Here is a 16,990-nt window from a genome sequence, read left to right as displayed (position 1 = left end):
GCACTCCGCAGTTTACCAATCAAGTTGAACACGCCTCGTAAAATTACCATTCACTCGGACCTAGCTCTGCTTACTTGCTTTGACTTGGCGGACAAGGAGTTATATGCCCTCTGGACCTTGAGAAATTCCAGGGGTGGTACCCCAATCTTACCGTAGGCATATTGTTGGTTTAAAATTCTTAATCCTAGGCACAGTGTCGATTTCCCTGTTGTTCGTTGCTGCGGTAAACCTCTGATGGTCTAGGTTTGCATGGTGTCCAAACTCACTGCCTCACGATTCGCATGGATGACTTTTCGCACTGCGTTGCGGTGCGTAATTTGGATGGACTTTCTTTCGTCCCTCCAGCATAAAAGTCGAGCTCGTGGATCCATGAAGGGCATTCGTATTCATATTCTTCACCTTTTTATGGCTTGCTCTAACCTAGCGAGCACTTTGTTTTTCTTGACTCTTCTTGTCACGTCGGCTCGGGCAGCCACCAATTCTACCCAATGTCCTTCCAATCCTTACCAAGACCCGCAGAATGATCCGTGCAACTCCCTTGGCTATATTGCTAACAATACGCTCACTGCTGTAGCCTTTGGTGGGTGGCCAGTAAGCCAAGGAACACACGTAACTTATGGTGCAAAGTTTATGTGCTGCTGGTTGCACTCATTCAGACTTACCGAATTATCTATAACGGTGCGAAATGGATGTTGTCCATGGTCATCGGGGAATACAGCACGTCTCGGTCTTTTGCTTGTGTTGACTCTTCCTGACGTTGGTTGTAGTTTATTGTCTCGGCTTTGGGTTTCGCTTTGCTTTGCATGACAATCCCGATTCATTGGGGATTTACATTACTGAGTATTTGATGATTGTATTATCCGTGAGTCATTATTAGACCGCTGCGATGAACGTTCTGTTGATCTGTCAAAGCCCTGTTTCTTCATTGCCGCGAATTACGTTCTCCTCGGTCGCCTTGCCAGGGAAATTGACTGCGTTCATCACGTCTTGCTTCCAGTGAGGCGAATGACCTTGATTTTCGTCGTGTCCGACGTGTCCACCTTTGTCATCCAGGTGAGCGTCGATTTTTATTTTTATTTAATATAATCTTCTCTGACGATGTAGTGCCAAAGGCGGTAGGAGCTTCAATGACTACGTCCAGAGTTTACAATTCTGCTTTGACGGGACTTCATGTACGTTCTTGTACCCGGCATCTGCCTGTGGTCTAGAATCTGGTCTAATGATCTGTCAGATCTTTTTGGCCGGCCTCACTTTGCAACTAGTCTCAATTATTTTCTTTTGTATCGTTTATGCACGATTCCTCTACAAGGTCCACTCGGAAGAACGGGCTATTTGGATGCAAGACTCAAAGCGACACTGGAACAGCGACTGGCGAACACTCTCCGCTGCCATGGCGGTCAGCTGTATCACAATTCTGGTTTGTGCTACATGCAGGCAGCAATCTTGTAGCTTCTGATAAACGCTTCTGCAGATTCGTTCTTTATACCGTGTTGTGGAGGCTGCTCAGGGCTTTTATGGCAGTCTTAGCTCAAGCGAGACAGCCTTCTACCTGGGTGATACAATCCCCCTTTGCCTGGCCATCGCCATGTATGTTGCATTTTGGCCCGGAAGGTTCATACAAGACACGCCAGTGCACCCCTACACCAAATAAATGCAAGATGGTCAGGAGTGATCAGTCTCTCGCACTGCTTTGGTGTAGATCATGAGGTAGCCACCAGACGACTGCTAAGCACGCTCATTCTATTTCTTATATTTATTAGTTATTCAAGGACATATATAGTATACAAATAGGTGTTATACGGACCTTGCCACTCTGGTAGTGTTGTCAATGGTTCATGCGTTGCATTGTTTGGCAGTGGTGAGAACTGGCAGTGAGTGCCAACTGCATACGCTCATATGAAATCAAAGTCCAAGTCAACATCGTTAACGGCACTCGAGGGGGAAAGAGCAGACCAAATTACATCGGCCTATCAGATGCCAATATGTAAGCTCATGGCAACAATTCTTACGATGTATCAGACCCGCTGACCTGCTGCCTACCGGTGTTCTAGTGCGTGAGCATGACTCTGACAGATCTAATATCTAAGCACCTGTTGAAAATTAACTAACAAGCCAAGAGGATCCTATCTATCTTCTGCTCAACATCAAATGATGGAAGTGCTCTTGTACGGGATTGATACATCGTCCTTCACTCATTCACACGTTTCCCCCGTCAACGTAAACACCCCAGAACCCCACATCCATCGACTGTCTGTGGAACTTCTGGGGCGGGTATTCTTATTCGTGGTTTACGACGTGCCAGACTGTTCTAGTATACTCTCATTTAGAGATACCACCATCTCGGTCAACTTTGCTAGCTCTCCCCTAGTCTTTACCCGGGTGTGCCACCTTTGGCGAGTGGTTGCACATTCAACGCTGGGACTCTGGTCGCGTATCCAGGTCGTGCTTCCCGGGCCGCGACTTCATAGTTTGAAACCATTCCTTCCACATCTGCTCAAGCTTTGGCTCGCCTGCTCTGGAAGTCAACCTCTCACCCTTCGCATCGTGGTCAAACGTGCCCACTCTCTTTGCACATTAGACCCCTGTCAATATTGTGTTGCTCAGAGGCAGATTCTCTACTTGAGGTCCTCATTTGTGAGAAACGGCGTTGGGAGACGATGAATATTATGTCACCCTTACACTGGACATCTACGGACATTTTACCTCGATTGAGAAGCTTGGAGTGTCAACACTGGTTAGATCTCAGCAGATTCACTGCATTAAATCTCTGACCTACGCATCATTGGAGATGTGCCCTCTTTTGTTTTTGTGCCTACCTGCCACAATCTGCGTCATCTCCACCTCCAGACCGTTTCTGCCGGTGTTATACGCTTCACTCCAGCTAGATTAAGTTAGATTGCCTCAGCTGGAGACCATATTGGTAGATGCAATCTGACTGGATCATCGCAATACAAGTGATTCGATCACGCATCCTCGCCTCAAATCAATGACTCTCCCCCTCTTCTCGGATCACGTTTATCGGCGCGGATTTATTAAAATATTCGGTGTAAGGCTTCAATTTCCTATGTTGCAGAAATCGACTCTGATACGCGCACCACAAATAACGGAAGTTGATTGTATTACAGCCCTGGCGGGTGCATCTCCGCGTCTGCAGGAGGTAGATTTTCTAAGCGCCACCGAGCGGATTCGATATGGATGTCATTGAGCCGTTACTCTCAGTTGTAAACTAAGTTACTATCTGTGAGGAGGTGCCCGGCCCTATGTAAATGTTCCAAGCATATTTTGCACGGTGGTGAAAACATGCTGTAGTAAAATTAGAACTCGGGAGGAAGGGGTAAATCGAATGCACGTGTTATTCGTGTCTTATTTGAACTCGAAACTTTTGTTTCGCATTGTTTTAATCACCGCTGTGCTCATTGCGTGTACTTGGCTATTTGCCGATTCCATGTGGTGCGCCCGAGTACACAGAGGATTTTTATTGCTGGTACTGTCTGTGATTACTGAGTGAAAGTAATAGTAATTAGAGTGTTCTACAACAACGAGGGTATTGGGCGTAGTTCACACGACTGAACTGAGGAGTATTCATTCGCCTTGCTAAATATTTCTTTGAAGGATGGATTGAACAAAGCGACATTCGGTTCTGTCGACATTTCGTTAAGTCACTCACATCATCAGTAAAAACTGAGGTAATGTAACTCACCGTGAGTGCAAGATTCGATGTGAGCTTTCCTCAACGTCATGAATGCACGGCGATCACTGAAAATTACTCTCAGAGCATGGCATTTCCATCGCTCATCCCCGTCCCCCGCGTCTCCTCCTTGCCCAAGCTGCTTTATTCCTAGCGGGCTTAAGCCTGAGCACGAGGAAGAAAATCCACATCAACGAAATCTATCAGAGAATTGCTGTTTGTCAAAACATGATGGGAATGTGGTGCAGTGTGTATGATTAACAACGCACCTTTTTATACTTATAAGGAACTCAAAAACGACGCAAGGCCATTTTGTGATGGCTTTTGCTGAGATTTTGTCCTTACAGCCTCCTTCTCTCGATTGCGAGCCAACATCTCCTGCAATATCGTCTTCTTTTTGGGCAGAACGGGAGTGCTTCCTCGTGTGGGGTGTGCCATAGGGGATGAACCAACTGACACGGAAGAACGTGACGAAGATGTGATCCGTTCATTCTCTTGTTTGCGATCTAAAATGGACTCTGAAGGGATCGGCGATGGTGGTAATATTTTATCTCCTGTGGTAGGCTCTGACTTGGGCAACTGTCTGGATGCCTCTCTCCTATCAATCGATGAATAGGAAATAAAGCCGCAACGATGGCAGGTAATCTTGAGAGCGTTTGATTTCTTGTCAGCAACCTTTCTCCTTCTTCTCGGTCGACGGAGCTCTAGGGAACCATCGGCGGCCAATAAATATGAACCGCATCGCAGACAATACGTCGCGGATGAAGAGTCAAATTCTCCTGGGTATAGAGAACGGGCTCGAGAAGCATGAAGGGCAGAAAGACTGGGTGAAATTGAAAGAAGCGCAAAAGGTAAAGCGGTTTGAAACTTTGTGGTAACTGCAGAAGCCATGATGAGAATTTTCCCACGGGTGCTTTAAAATGTGTTGTTGGCCCAAAAAGGCAAGTGTTGTCGTTCGCCAATCATCCATGCAACGACCCTTTCTTTTTGTTCTTCGGCATGGACTACTTTTGTTCGTTGGCTTCTTAACGTTTTGTACTCTTTGACCATCTTAGTTATTCACTTTTCCCTTCTTCCACCATGATTGTTCCAAAACGTCCTCAATATTCACCACCACCCATTAATTTATATCCAGAGCTGGCTCTGAATCATTTTACGAGATCTTCTACACCAATATCACCCCCAAGTACGCCTCCAAGAGGGCACAGACCTTCTATTTCCAAGCCAATGATTTGGCTAACTCGCAATACGAGTTCTTCTTCAAATACTTCACCAATACCAGTTGCACCGAAACCTGTTCGCATATCAGAACCCAGGTTTGAAAACTCCTTGGAGATCTTCAATGTCAAACGTAGTGGGCCTCTTGGAAGTGGTGCAATGGTTGTCAGAACTCCGCGAGAGGCGCTGTCTGGTACGAGCGCCCTGTTTGGCGTTGAAGATGTTGCCGGGCAACGAGATTCGGGGTTTGAGGCCTCCCTTGAGGAGGGAATGGGCTTGTCTGTACTTTCCGATGATCCGCCACCTCCGCCATCGAAGTCTCCGCTTAAGTCGTTTACCCCACCTATACCCACCCCGACAAATAACAGCTCGTCGAGCCTTCCGGTGAAAGAGACATCCACACCACCATGCCCAATCCGTCCTCCTCCCCCTCCACCAGTATCCTCCTCTGCAACCCTTCGTCCCGCCATCAAGGCAAGGATCTCCCGTTCTTTGGCAGACAATTTGCCACCCGTGCCAGCACTTCCTATCAACATCTCTGCTACGCCACCCCAGCCTCCTTTCGAACCCATTCTACTGTCACCTGTCCCTAGCAGTGCGATTGACCCTTCCAAAATTATTGTGACAATAGAAACGAGCTCAGAAACACTCCGCACGACACTCCGCACTCTCATTTCGAAGCCTTCTTACCTGTCAAGCTATGTCACTTCCCTCTTGCCACGGAAATCAGTCGCGGCATCATTGTACTCCAATGCAAGCGATATTTCTGAGCTTCCAGACAACTCCTTCAATGCCATGTTTCATGATCACTTGGCATCTTCAGGTTTCATATCACAGTCCTCCTTGAACATACATGTATTCCTCGACAGGCCAAGTGCTCCGTAAGTGCCTTCTCGTTTCTGACTGGTGTGTGATCCTGAATGTTATTTTTCTAGATACGCGCACATCTTGTCCTACCTCCGCGCTCCCCTCTCCTCTCCAGGGCAGCCAGCCGTCATTCCTAGAGCCGTTCAACTTGCGTCCTCGTCACGAGCGAGGCTTGAAGCGCTACTCGAGCTTCGTGACGAAGCCACTTATCTTGGTTTGGAGGAGCTTTTCAGGCTATGCAATGACGAGATATGCAACAGGCGCAGTATGGTGAGCCATGCACGCGCTGGAAGCATGAGCAGCGCAGCTTCCATCCACTCCCTACACACCGTCCAGGAAGACAGCCGCGAAATGGGCCGTTCATCTTCTCGCTCCAGCGGGAAATCGACGCGAGTGACATCTCCGCCAACTGCTGCACTCGGGGAACGCAGCCGGAGCAGAGGAGAGAACGAAGAGATTGCCCCGAACTCCCGACAAGCTGCAATTACTTCCTGGATATGATATATGTGACGATTGACATGACCATGATGCTTTATTTTCTTTCGTAACTATCTGACCGCCAACTTCATTCACCACAAGCATCTTGCATATACTTATTCACACTCATTTACTGTAGCATTTCACTACATCTCACTACTACTGTTATCTCTGTATATCAAGCATGCATTGCTGTCCGGCCCTATATTGAGCTGCCGCCAGAGTCTAATAAACCCAATTGTTTCCATGCCCCAGAGGCGTTCATTGATTGTGAACCACTGGAGGAACAAGAAGTGACGCCCAGCCTTAAATACATGTAGAATCATCCATACCTTTCTAAAGCACCCCATCAGTCAGCCACATCAGTCTGGCCGCTCCGCTAAGCCTGGATCTTAGAAGAAAGCTGTTTCTGGCGCTCTTCGAAGTACCTCACAATCTTGGCAGATTGCGGTAGCCACGGTGCAGCGATACGGTGCTGCATCTCCATCGTGAATCGCTCTTCCGAATCACCATCGTCATTATCATCGTCGTCGTCTGGGTGGATACACCCCCAAGTAAATCTCCGCTTTAACGGAACTGATTAGTATACGGGGGAAACTTCAAGGACGTGGGGTAATTCGTACAGATGAGATGACCCTTATAAGGACGATATATCACGCCGGGCTGTTCGAGTGCAGCTGCGTCATCAAGGCCAGTAACACCAACGCCCGGCGGGAGGATCTAGTCACTCGGGGATATATCAAGACCTCTCCAGTATACAGCAAGGCGAGCAAACTCGGCGGAGAAAGGCGGGCTTCGGGTGGAAATGGTTGATACTAGAACTTTGGCAGGGAATCAGTGCTAGTATTGCATCAGGAATATGGATTTAAACTCACACTACATAGCTCCAACACCAAGAGTAATGCCGATCCGCGACACGATGACCCAAGTTGGACGATCAAGGTAGAAGCCTGAGTCCGAAATGGTAAGAGGACTACCAAACTTTAGAGGTGCTGCGGCAAGGGGCTGGCCAGGGGCGACCAGTTGCAAAGGAATGAACGACTTCCTATCATCTTCCGCCAGCGACTCGATGTAAGAAATTGTGTCAGCTCTTGTTGGATGGATATGGTCCTCATGGAAGGACCGGCAGACGAAGAAGTCGATCTCCCACTCTTCTGGCCAATCGCAGATTGACAGCACGATGCATAAGTGATTACGTCCACCAGAATCAATCAGCGCCGCCGATGAGCAGACAAGTACTAGCAGACCTTGGCAAATCGAATGGCAGGTTTAAAGTCGCCATGAGTGGGTAAACGAGCGGTGGTGTTACGCTCTGGCAGCCCGCTCTCGCTGATTTTGTAAGGAACACAGGGGAAAAGAGGCTTCAGAGCTGTAGTCAGAGATATGGAGGCCATGAATCAGGAATGCACATTTGTACGGTGCTTTGCAAATGACTCGGCAGTCTCGCGATATTGGAGGGTAGGCAATCCGCTGTTTGATCGAAACTTCACAACCCTTGATCATAAGACAACATATTAGATTTCATACCACGAACGACGAACTAATGCTATAGTATAGCAAGACATGATCGAACACAGTGCCTGTAGACAACAACGAGATGATGGCGAAGCCAAGGGAGAGAACGTAACGAGGAAAACGTGAATGACCGGATACTAGTACAGAGACCTTGAACATGACCATGAGTTAGTAACAAAGAAGGGACTTGGAAAAGAGAGCATGATGGAATATCGAAGAGTTATCGTACATACAAAACGCTGTCATCATTGGTGGATGCAGAGTATTACTTCTGGTCAGCGTAAGGGTTGACGCTATACACCTTGATGACGGGCGGGCTCTTGGTCAAATCAGCCGTAACGATAACCTGAAATGCGAGTCAACAAACTGGATATCTATCATTCCGAAGAAATACGTACGGGAACGGTCATGAGCTCCTTGATGTCCTGAATCTTGTGGCCAGACGATGTGGTCCTCAAACCCTCGAACACGGGCTGGACCTTAGCAGCAGACAGCAGCCTTTGCTTCGAAGTCTCGGGTGCCTTTTCATCCTCAGTGTCCCTTCCCAATACGATCTCGTCCTCATCTTCGTCGGCGTCATCCTCGTCAAAGAGGGCCTTCTCGTCATGTACAGAACGAGACGCAACTTCCATTTTGACTGCGTGGGCCTCAGCATTCTGCTTAACCTTCTTCAAGTGCTCGTCATCGCTGTTCTCTGCCAGCCAGCTAAGGACATCCTTGTTCGACCAATAGATTTGCAAGGTATGGGAGTGCTCATCATAAACGTGGTTCTGGTCAACAGTCAGAACTCCCTCTCATACATCAGTTCTGAGACACTTACATCAATCGGCATTTGGTCGACATGGACCCGCTTCTCAATGCCAAACTCGGGGACAAGAACGTCGAACGCAGCATCAAGGACACCAACAACCTTGGCAGGACGAATGACAGGTCCGTATCGCTGTGTGAGGTCCGATATTAGAACACACAAGTAGAGATGGGTCGACTGCTCCTGCGCCAACTTCGCCGAGTCCTTTTTACTGTTCATAAAAGTCAGTATGGATAGTAGGCCACCTTTAGCTGAGATGAGACGAACATATTGCATTGTTGAGCAATCTTTGCAACAGCATCACGGTCCATGGTAAATTTGGGTTCCACTGCCATCCATCCAGTTAGCAGATGATATAGACGGGTGCAAAGTGTAACTTACTTCCGCCCTGCAAAACTGATTCAAGTTGACGGTGCACAAGAACATCCGCGTAGCGGCGGATAGGTGAGGTGAAATGGGTGTAGAGAGGCACGGCCAAAGCATAGTGGTTGTACTTCGCAATGTCGAGCATACCAGCGCAGAAGTATTTGGCTCGCTGAGTAGCTTTGAAGGAGATCAGCTCCAACACCATGCGGGCAGTCGGGTTCGTGATCGCCTCAAACGACTTCATGATGGCACCGCTGGAGGAGACGTCGACTTCAATACCAAGCCGCTTGGCACGCTCGGTGAAAAGATTCTATGAAAAGATTTAGCTGGAGTGAAATCACAGATACAATACCAACTCACAAGGCGTCTCTCAAGCGGCGTATCATGTCTACGAAGTAAGGCCTGCTCAGGAAGGTGAACGGCAATACGTTGCGCAACAGTGGTATTGGTTAACAGCATGAACTATGGATTGTTCCAATCAGTCTTCGATATAGCTCAGGTAGAATTCAAACACAAACCTCCTCAACAATATTGTTTGAATCATTGTTTTCGGTCTGCTTGCAGTCCACTGGTCTGCCACTTTCATCCAGGGTAAACTTAAGACGCCCAGAGGATGTGCCCATAGCACCATCCTGGAAGCGCTTAGCACGAAGCTGCTTTGCAAGACCATTCAGGATCTTGATGTCATGCGCGATCGCCGATGCACTGTGCTCCGGAGCGACCACAATATCATCTACATTATGACCCTCGATAGCTTTCTGAGCTGCGGTATACGACAGTTTCGCAGAAGACCTAAAATTAAATTAATTCAATCATGCACTGTACTGATAGATAGATAATACTCACTTGATAACGGTCTTGCCTAACCACTTCTGGACAATTTTGCCCTCCTTGGTCATGGTAAAGACAGCCGAGAATGCCAGACGCTCAACACCCGGGTTGAGACTGCAGGCCTCCTCGCTAATAGCGGGTGGAAGCATGGGTACGGAGCGCTGCACGAGATACACACTGGTTGCTCTCTTACGAGCATCGCGATCAAGAGCAGTGTTAGGTTTGACGAAGTAAGAGACGTCAGCGACGTGCACGCCCACATCATAAGTGCCGTCCTCGTTGGCCTTAACAGACAGTGCATCATCAAGGTCCTTGGCGGTCTCAGGATCAATAGTGAAGATGCGCTCTTGACGAAGATCTTTCCGGACTTCATACTCCCTCTCTGGGACGCTGCCGATAATATCGTCAGCTCATATCTTGGGAGAGGATAACCGGGAACTCACGTCCAAGGCGTAGGAGGGAGGCACTTGAGAACGCTATCCGAGAACTCCTCGGTAGGGAAGTTACAGTCTTTCAACAGGGCACTGGTTTCAACTTCAATGTCGCCGATGGGACCAAGCTCTTCAGCCAAAGTACCGAATGGGTGGAGAGAACTGATGGGCTATATGAAAAACGTCAGTGAAGTCGTGATACAATTGCCCAAACACACTGACGTGACGCTTGATGCAAGCAACGAACAGTTTGTCCGCGTAGGCTTCAGAGTTCTGCACGAAGTCCGCGGGCGCTTGTTCAGTGGGGATAGCAATGAGTGGCACGCGCTTGTCGGTGGGCTTGAACCACACGATCTTCGGACGTTCTATGGGTCCGCGCCTGGGCTCGTCGCCACGGTCACCTTCACGTTCTCTGCGCTCAGCTTCCTGCTTCTCCTTGGTCGCAGCAGACGAAGGCCGCAAAAGGCCAAGAGTACCAGAGAAGAGTTGGCCAGGCATGCGCTCGACCACAGCAACGACGTGCCCCGCAAACTGAGGCTTAACATCATCGGTAACCCTGATAAAAACAAATAAGACAATGCGTCAACACGAAAAGTGATGCAGACGTACTCCTCATCTTCGAACAGCATCAAACCTTGACCCTCGACTTCAACATCGTCTTTTTTCTTGTCGTCACGGCGCACAGAAGACGACTTCAGGTCATAAGCGGAGTTCTCTTCCTTCTTGCGCTTCTTCTCCTCTTTCTCTTTCTTGGTTCCCCACACTTCATCAACATCGAGAAGCTCGACGGCGACAATATCACCCTCCAGAGCACGATTACGATCCTTGGATCCACAAATGTAGATGTCGGCGTCGAGGACCTCAGTGGCAACGTATGCATCCGAGCGATTGCGCTTGTTGACTCGTAAGATGCCAACAACTAGTTTTCCTGCTGCAAGAAGTGGCGGCAGCGAAGCCTGAGGTAGGTAAGGAGCGAAAAGAGATTTGCGTTGAGGCTGGTTGGACTGCTGCTGAAGCTGCGACTGGAACTGCTGCTGTTGTTGTTGCTGTTGCTGCAGTAAGCTGACACCGCCCATATTCAGACCCATCATGTTCGCGGCCATCATATTCGGGAGCATGTTAGGGAACGAGAAGGATGGCATCTTGTGATGGTGGCCGCCAGCTGCAGCACGGAATTGCTGCAAACTCTGAAGCTGCGCTTGCGCTTGAGCAAGATCAGCAGCAAATGCATTGCCGCCTTGGATGGCACCGACGCCTCCATCTGAATAATCATGAACATCAGGTATGCAGGCAAACGCGTGTAAAACTTACTGATGCGCCAGCTAGAATCAACTCGAGAAGTGGTGCGAGAGTGACCGCCAAAGCCAGGAGGAGGGGCAAAACCATCGTCGAAACCGTCCTGACCGCTGTAAGGGAAGCTGATTGACCCCTGAGCGGGACTGGGTTTATTCACAACGTTGACGCTGTGTCGCCTGCCGTGGCCGCGTGGGAGACCAGCTGGCTGGTTATCGAGACCAAGACCAAGGTTGCCCATGCTATTGAACTGGCCCATGGGGGAGTTGAAGGCGTTGACACCCACATTTCCAACTCCAACCATGGAGGTCGGTAACGTGCTCTGGACACGCCTGTGCCTGTTTGGGACCAATCCCGGAGTTTGCAGAGAAAGAACCTGATTCGAAGCGAGCTGCTGCTGGTACAAAGCCTGTTGCTGTTGCTGAAGAGCCTCGATCTGGTTCTGGAGCGCAATCTATGATAATTTTAGTGAAACAAAGCACGCAACATGGGTGGTCACATACCTGTTCAGCCATGATGCCTGTGATATCACCTTCAGGCTTCCTATGGGATTGGTCATCCGAAGGAAAGTGATGTTGCTGAGGGAACTGGAATCTGACGTCTTCCTCATTGATAGGCAGACCAACGGGAACATTAGAGCTAGTTCTTCTACGCGCTCCAAACATGAAGCCAGGGGCAAGCTGAGGACGACCGGTCGGCCCAAGGACATCCTGTTCTTGTGCTGCGAGAGCAGCGAAACGAGGAGCCATGAAGCTTTGAGACTGAGAACGAGGCTGGTGCCCTTGCTGTTGCTGGTAAAAATGCTCAGGGATTTCGCCGTCTTCAAACGAAGCGCCGGCACCGTCTTCGGCATCTTCCATCATTGCGCCCAGGTGAGGCGAGAAGGAATTGTAGTTACCGGGAACACCGGTGGTGCCAAGCGATACAGCTTTCCGGTGCCTAACAGCATCTGCGAGGTTAGAGGGAGGGAAAGAAAGAGCGCCTGGCTGGAACACTGGTGCGTTGACTGGAAGGTTTGAAGGCAGCGCTTGTGGAGCATGCATAGAAGCAGCGAGTGAATTATTAATCGCGGGAGAGGAAGATTGATTGGAAGGCGAAGTTGTCTTTAAGTCTGCAATGACTCTCTGTAGAGATGACAAAGCATCACTAGATTCTGATGTCGAAGGGGGTGCAGGTGAAGAGGAATAGCCAGTGAATTCCTTCCCACCGCGGGTACCCTGAGACGCGGAAGGTTGACCTTTGCGGTGGTTGCCATTGTTGCCATTTCGTGGGGCCCCACCTGTCTGACTCTTGCTACGAGGTTCGACCCTCTTGGACTCAGGAGGCTTTCTGTTGGTGTCTGAACCGGACTCGGCACCACCAGTAGACGCCCCTGTTGGAGGCTTCTTGGTGCCTGACCTAGAGGAAGGCCTAGGCGCCCCTTGGAGGTTGCCGGCTGCAGAAGATGGCCTAGTATTAGATGAGGTTCTCCTCGAGCCTCCTCTGAGTGCAGAGGGAGGTTTCTTCTCGTCGTTCTTTGGCAGGATGTGTGTTTGAGCGGACTCGTCTGTCATTTCGTATCGTATCGTACTGAGGCAGGAAAACTATTACAGGATATTCGATGTTTTTCTGGATTATTTGTTTTCTGGAAGGACGTGAACTAGAGTTGTCTGACCAAAGGTTCAATCAGTCGGTGCCCAAGGTTGGTTCTGTAGTAGAAAAAGCTGACCTGGACGGGGCAGGAAAGTGAAATTTATTGTCGTCTTTGCCCTGTAGGGCGAGTGAGGGATTATGAAGAGTGAATGCCGTGTATAGGCGTGGCAGGGGATCTTAAAGCTGGTCGTCGTAAGAACAGAAGTTAACACCAACTTGTTCGTTTTCATCCGCAGGCTATTATTTCCCACGCAATCAAAGTCGGCAGCGGAAGCAAGGAACCGAAAGCAAATCAAAGCTAATCCCAATTATCTGGTATTCGTAGATATACCCTCTATCTGTCTACAAATCTCAAGCCTTTCTAAGGCAACAATCATGCCTTGGTCAGCTTTTCGATGATCGCACGCGTGTACTCCATCGTCGACGCCTTCCCACCAAGATCACCCGTGATCGTCTTACCCTCTGCGATGGTCTGCAACCGGCGTGTAAGAAATACAAATTTGCGTAATAGGGAATATTCCTTACACTAAGGGCAGCCTCCTCGATCTTCGCGGCATGCTCATTCAAGTTCATATGTCTATACATACCAGGTACCCCGGATCAACCTTCGAAGAAGCTCGCGATAGTTCCTGATTTGACGTACCTCAGCATCATGAGAGAAGACAGAAGAAGAGCAGTAGGATTAGCTAATCCCTTCCCTGTGTCCGACCGTCTCGGTATTGGTTATACATTCAAAATAAATAAGAACCGTACCTGCGATATCGGGAGCCGATCCGTGTACGGCTTCGAAAATTGATGCATCCTGTGGAAAAAGACATTAGACGCTTTGGGCTGCTTAAAGGGCAATGCGACCTACGCGACCAATGTTGCCAGAAGGTGTCAAGCCAAGGCCACCAATCAATCCAGCGCACATGTCCGACAAAATATCGCCGTAGAGATTAGGCATCACCATGACTCGGCTGGAGTAGGGTTGGGGGTTCTGCACAACCTATACAGATGTCATTCAGTCCTGCTTGTCACTGCATCAGCCTCGTGTCTATTTACCTGTAGACAGACACGATCCAAAAGGTCTTCGTCGTAAGCGATATCAGGGAATTCTTTGGAAACTTGGCGACATGCGGACAAAAACATGCCGTCCGACATTTTCCTGACTTGAATCAGTATCCATGAATGACCCTTGACTAAGATACCCCTCACATGATGTTGGCCTTATGTACAGCCGTGACCCGCTTCCTTCCGCTGGCCTGTGCATAATGGAACGCATAACGGGCAACACGCTCAGAGGCATCCCATGTAATAAGTTTGATCGACTGGACCACCCCGTCCACAATCTGGGACATAAACGTAAATAATACTCACGTATCATAGGGTGAACCCTACCTCGTGTTCAATACCGGAGTACTCTCCTTCGGTGTTTTCCCGAATCAGAACGGTGTCAACGTTGTCATAAGGGGTCTGGAAGCCCTTGATTGACGCACACGGACGAACGTTAGCGAAGAGGTTAAACGTCCGACGCAGAGTCAAGTTCAAAGAGACGTGACCCTTGCCAACTTAAGGTCGCTTAGCATACGTGTGAACAATGGTAAAAACGAGACGCACTTGGAGTTGCCAGCGGTCCTGAGAATAGGTTTTGGTTTTAGTGTTTGGTTTTCTAGCCATTATCAACGCACCTTTCAGAGCAACAGTGTTCTTCTTTATCGAGTTGATTGCAACGTCCGGAATAACCGTTTTCCCACCTTTTACAACCGGAGTAACACTGACTTCCTCCCATTGAATGGGGACCTATTTGAACTCGTAAATGGCGTTCATCTCAAATAGGAGACTATAAAACGAACGTTTGCTGCAGTGTAGATGTCCTTGATCGATTCACTGATCTCTGGGCCAATACCTATGCTCTGACGTCAACCAAAGGAATCCTCACTGAACGAACAACCTGACCATCTCCAGGAACCAAAGTCACGGTGTATTTGCCCTGCAAACTGGTTAAGAACTAAAACACGAAACTTGTTCCAAGACATACGTTGCTACCCTTGTTCCCAGCGAAAGCAGCAGTCGGGGAGGCAGAAGCATACCGTCTGAATGGCTAGAACGTAAACGTAAGTCCCGACCCGAATAGTCATAAAACACAATTCGGTTGACCTGGGCGGACCTGAATGCGCCCTGCGCAACACCAACGATCGACCGGTGAGCCAACATTTTGTTTGGGAAGAGTGAAAGTGTGTTTGGATGAAAAAGTTGTGAGGCCTTTACAGACTGTTCTATTCTAGGAACAACCGGATGAATCCGGCGTCCGGACGAGCACACAAGGAAGGAACCTCGTGCCTTTTCACATGGTAAAGCGTGACTGTGTACCATTGCCTAACCACTCAGCATACATACATAGGTAGATCTGACGGCCTTCGTTTAGCTCAGCTCACTTCGCGGCAATAAGTACTACATCATCGTGGCGCTGCGCGCTTCGTTGAACCTCCTGGTGACTACTTTTGAGCAAGTAGTTGACTTGCCTTTTTGATTTGCGACCATGCATGCGAAGTCGCGAACTGCGAGTATGTGAAAATTCGTGGATTTCATACATGTAGACGCCGAATAGTCCCTAGTAGACCAGTCCATCGATTTCCAACCTTAGTCACCTTGACCGTTAATTTTCCAGAGATAAGCGGTTGCGGCGGCCTGTGTTAGACGTACAGCCTGTCATCACTTCTGTCGACCAACCAAGGTGGAAGGCTTTCCGTTGTCATTCGCGGCCGCCAATTTTAAAACCTACGCGCAGAAGCAAGATTCTCACCTATTCGTCCCAATCCAGCGGTCCCCGACACAGTAGTCCTCGCTCACCCTGCCCTGCATTAGCAACCGTGGTTTGACCTCGATATGGCCCACACTGAGCACTGACATGGGAGGGCGCAATAATTCGGAAGCCGGGGGCGTCAGTATGCGTCACTGATGAAACACACGAGGAAGACGTTCGCAGACATCGCAGTAGCATTACAGCTGGCCACCTTCGACGAGTCGCATCTAGACCAGCTGGGGGGAAAGACGGACCAGCGGGTAGATCCTCACACTGCGGGGTTTGCAAACTCATAGGTGAGGTAAGGTGCGGTGCTGAGGCCCTAGACTAGGTAGAACTGTGTGACATAGGGTACACCCCCATTGAACATAAATTGAAATCAAAAGTGGGTGTGAGTGTGGCTCCGACGGAGGATGTCTTAGCTAGAACATTTTGATGTACAGCGACACCGTAAAGTGCAAGTAAGCCATCTCGGCATGCATTTCGAATAACCATTAATTTTCGCGCCATTGGTAGGCACATCCGGCACATCTGGAACTTGGTCATTACACTGGACATCAACAAACGTGCCAGTAAAACTGACCTGTAAACTGATCCGAAGCCACGAATCAGCGCCAAATTTCGCAGGTTCAGTTGAGAGGAAGCACATACATGTCGTCATGGGCTCATCCGCAGATCGGATCTGCAGCTGATAGAAATACGCGCGGGGGTGATTACACTTGTCACAAGTGACTACGGGTGGTGGATCAACAATCCCACCTCATACATCATGGAAGGAATAAGTGGCTTACCGGCAGTAGAATCTGCGTCCCGCCACGTTTCTTCCCCTCCGAGCACATCGTCTACTTCCTTGCGCTTCATACGCGAGCGGGAAGTCATCTATAACACAGTCATGAAAGGACTTTAAGACAGGCCCGTATTATGATTTAAATGATTTGAGTACACACCTGCTTCGAGATCGGAAACTCGTATGCGCACGTATTGCATGCCCATTTATTGTACCCTGTTTCTGATGATATCACGAGCAGATTCGCGCATGTCGGGCAGAACAGCATGTGAACTAGATATGCTAGCAAGAA

General features: G+C 49.1%; 7 protein-coding genes across 7 annotated transcripts; 2 read left to right on the top strand and 5 right to left on the bottom strand.

Annotated features, from left to right (window-relative positions):
* Nucleotides 1-405: 405 nt before the first annotated feature.
* On the top strand, nt 406-1,651 carry EDB91DRAFT_1044668 (RTA1-like protein; the record flags this gene model as incomplete). Its single annotated transcript, XM_041313141.1, has 7 exons — nt 406-580; nt 628-738; nt 768-862; nt 913-1,053; nt 1,113-1,172; nt 1,232-1,417; nt 1,472-1,651. The coding sequence occupies 7 exons, from the start codon at nt 406-408 to the stop codon at nt 1,649-1,651; spliced, it is 948 nt and encodes a 315-aa protein (XP_041182816.1).
* A 2,305-nt stretch (nt 1,652-3,956) lies between these two features.
* Nucleotides 3,957-4,613, bottom strand: EDB91DRAFT_532914 (uncharacterized protein). The gene has a single exon (XM_041327615.1). The coding sequence runs from the start codon at nt 4,577-4,579 to the stop codon at nt 3,968-3,970; it is 612 nt and encodes a 203-aa protein (XP_041182815.1). The 5' UTR covers nt 4,580-4,613; the 3' UTR covers nt 3,957-3,967.
* A 34-nt stretch (nt 4,614-4,647) lies between these two features.
* EDB91DRAFT_532823 (uncharacterized protein) lies at nt 4,648-6,335 on the top strand. The gene is made up of 2 exons (XM_041327614.1): nt 4,648-5,787; nt 5,842-6,335. Exons 1-2 carry the CDS (start codon nt 4,769-4,771, stop codon nt 6,272-6,274), a joined length of 1,452 nt encoding a protein of 483 aa, XP_041182814.1. The 5' UTR covers nt 4,648-4,768; the 3' UTR covers nt 6,275-6,335.
* Nucleotides 6,336-6,629: 294 nt separating this feature from the next.
* EDB91DRAFT_1243492 (uncharacterized protein) lies at nt 6,630-7,644 on the bottom strand (the record flags this gene model as incomplete). The annotated part of the gene is made up of 5 exons (XM_041322304.1): nt 6,630-6,826; nt 6,874-6,970; nt 7,026-7,071; nt 7,128-7,315; nt 7,498-7,644. 5 exons carry the CDS (start codon nt 7,642-7,644, stop codon nt 6,630-6,632), a joined length of 675 nt encoding a protein of 224 aa, XP_041182813.1.
* A 221-nt stretch (nt 7,645-7,865) lies between these two features.
* Nucleotides 7,866-13,302, bottom strand: EDB91DRAFT_532799 (SSD1 protein). Its single transcript, XM_041327613.1, has 14 exons — nt 13,203-13,302; nt 11,998-13,143; nt 11,513-11,948; nt 10,811-11,462; nt 10,424-10,757; nt 10,214-10,371; nt 9,786-10,160; nt 9,458-9,731; nt 9,300-9,401; nt 8,955-9,249; nt 8,841-8,901; nt 8,586-8,784; nt 8,164-8,535; nt 7,866-8,111 (listed from the first exon to the last, which is right to left on the bottom strand). Exons 2-14 carry the CDS (start codon nt 13,045-13,047, stop codon nt 8,031-8,033), a joined length of 4,389 nt encoding a protein of 1,462 aa, XP_041182812.1. The 5' UTR covers nt 13,048-13,143; nt 13,203-13,302; the 3' UTR covers nt 7,866-8,030.
* On the bottom strand, nt 13,303-15,413 carry EDB91DRAFT_532697 (uncharacterized protein). The gene is made up of 14 exons (XM_041327612.1): nt 15,266-15,413; nt 15,147-15,209; nt 15,065-15,098; nt 14,962-15,014; nt 14,797-14,908; nt 14,726-14,743; nt 14,507-14,676; nt 14,324-14,457; nt 14,171-14,273; nt 13,983-14,114; nt 13,880-13,928; nt 13,770-13,824; nt 13,652-13,703; nt 13,303-13,598 (listed from the first exon to the last, which is right to left on the bottom strand). Exons 1-14 carry the CDS (start codon nt 15,320-15,322, stop codon nt 13,500-13,502), a joined length of 1,131 nt encoding a protein of 376 aa, XP_041182811.1. The 5' UTR covers nt 15,323-15,413; the 3' UTR covers nt 13,303-13,499.
* Nucleotides 15,414-16,405: 992 nt separating this feature from the next.
* Nucleotides 16,406-16,966, bottom strand: EDB91DRAFT_1044324 (uncharacterized protein; the record flags this gene model as incomplete). Its single annotated transcript, XM_041313119.1, has 4 exons — nt 16,406-16,448; nt 16,559-16,643; nt 16,703-16,790; nt 16,859-16,966. 4 exons carry the CDS (start codon nt 16,964-16,966, stop codon nt 16,406-16,408), a joined length of 324 nt encoding a protein of 107 aa, XP_041182810.1.
* Nucleotides 16,967-16,990: the final 24 nt, after the last annotated feature.

The sequence above is a fragment of the Suillus paluster genome (assembly GCF_016628075.1).
Source record: "Suillus paluster strain FC165 chromosome Unknown EDB91scaffold_4, whole genome shotgun sequence".
Taxonomy (NCBI): Eukaryota; Fungi; Basidiomycota; class Agaricomycetes; order Boletales; family Suillaceae; genus Suillus; species Suillus paluster.
Note: the sequence above shows the minus strand (reverse complement) of the source record. Positions and strands in the feature narration are given on the sequence as shown.

Coding starts and splice junctions, on each gene's coding strand:
- EDB91DRAFT_532914 (XM_041327615.1), bottom strand. CDS start 4,579: ATGGCTTCTGCAGTTACCACAAAGTTTCAAACCGCTTTACCTTTTGCG.
- EDB91DRAFT_532823 (XM_041327614.1), top strand. CDS start 4,769: ATGATTGTTCCAAAACGTCCTCAATATTCACCACCACCCATTAATTTA. Junction 5,788..5,841: donor CTCGACAGGCCAAGTGCTCC/GTAAGTGCCTTC, acceptor TTATTTTTCTAG/ATACGCGCACATCTTGTCCT.
- EDB91DRAFT_532799 (XM_041327613.1), bottom strand. CDS start 13,047: ATGACAGACGAGTCCGCTCAAACACACATCCTGCCAAAGAACGACGAG. Junction 9,732..9,785: donor TTAGGCAAGACCGTTATCAA/GTGAGTATTATC, acceptor ATTTAATTTTAG/GTCTTCTGCGAAACTGTCGT. Junction 8,785..8,840: donor ATTGCTCAACAATGCAATAT/GTTCGTCTCATC, acceptor TTTTATGAACAG/TAAAAAGGACTCGGCGAAGT.
- EDB91DRAFT_532697 (XM_041327612.1), bottom strand. CDS start 15,322: ATGTTGGCTCACCGGTCGATCGTTGGTGTTGCGCAGGGCGCATTCAGG. Junction 13,825..13,879: donor ATCGGCTCCCGATATCGCAG/GTACGGTTCTTA, acceptor GGTCGGACACAG/GGAAGGGATTAGCTAATCCT. Junction 13,599..13,651: donor TCGAGGAGGCTGCCCTTAGT/GTAAGGAATATT, acceptor CGCCGGTTGCAG/ACCATCGCAGAGGGTAAGAC.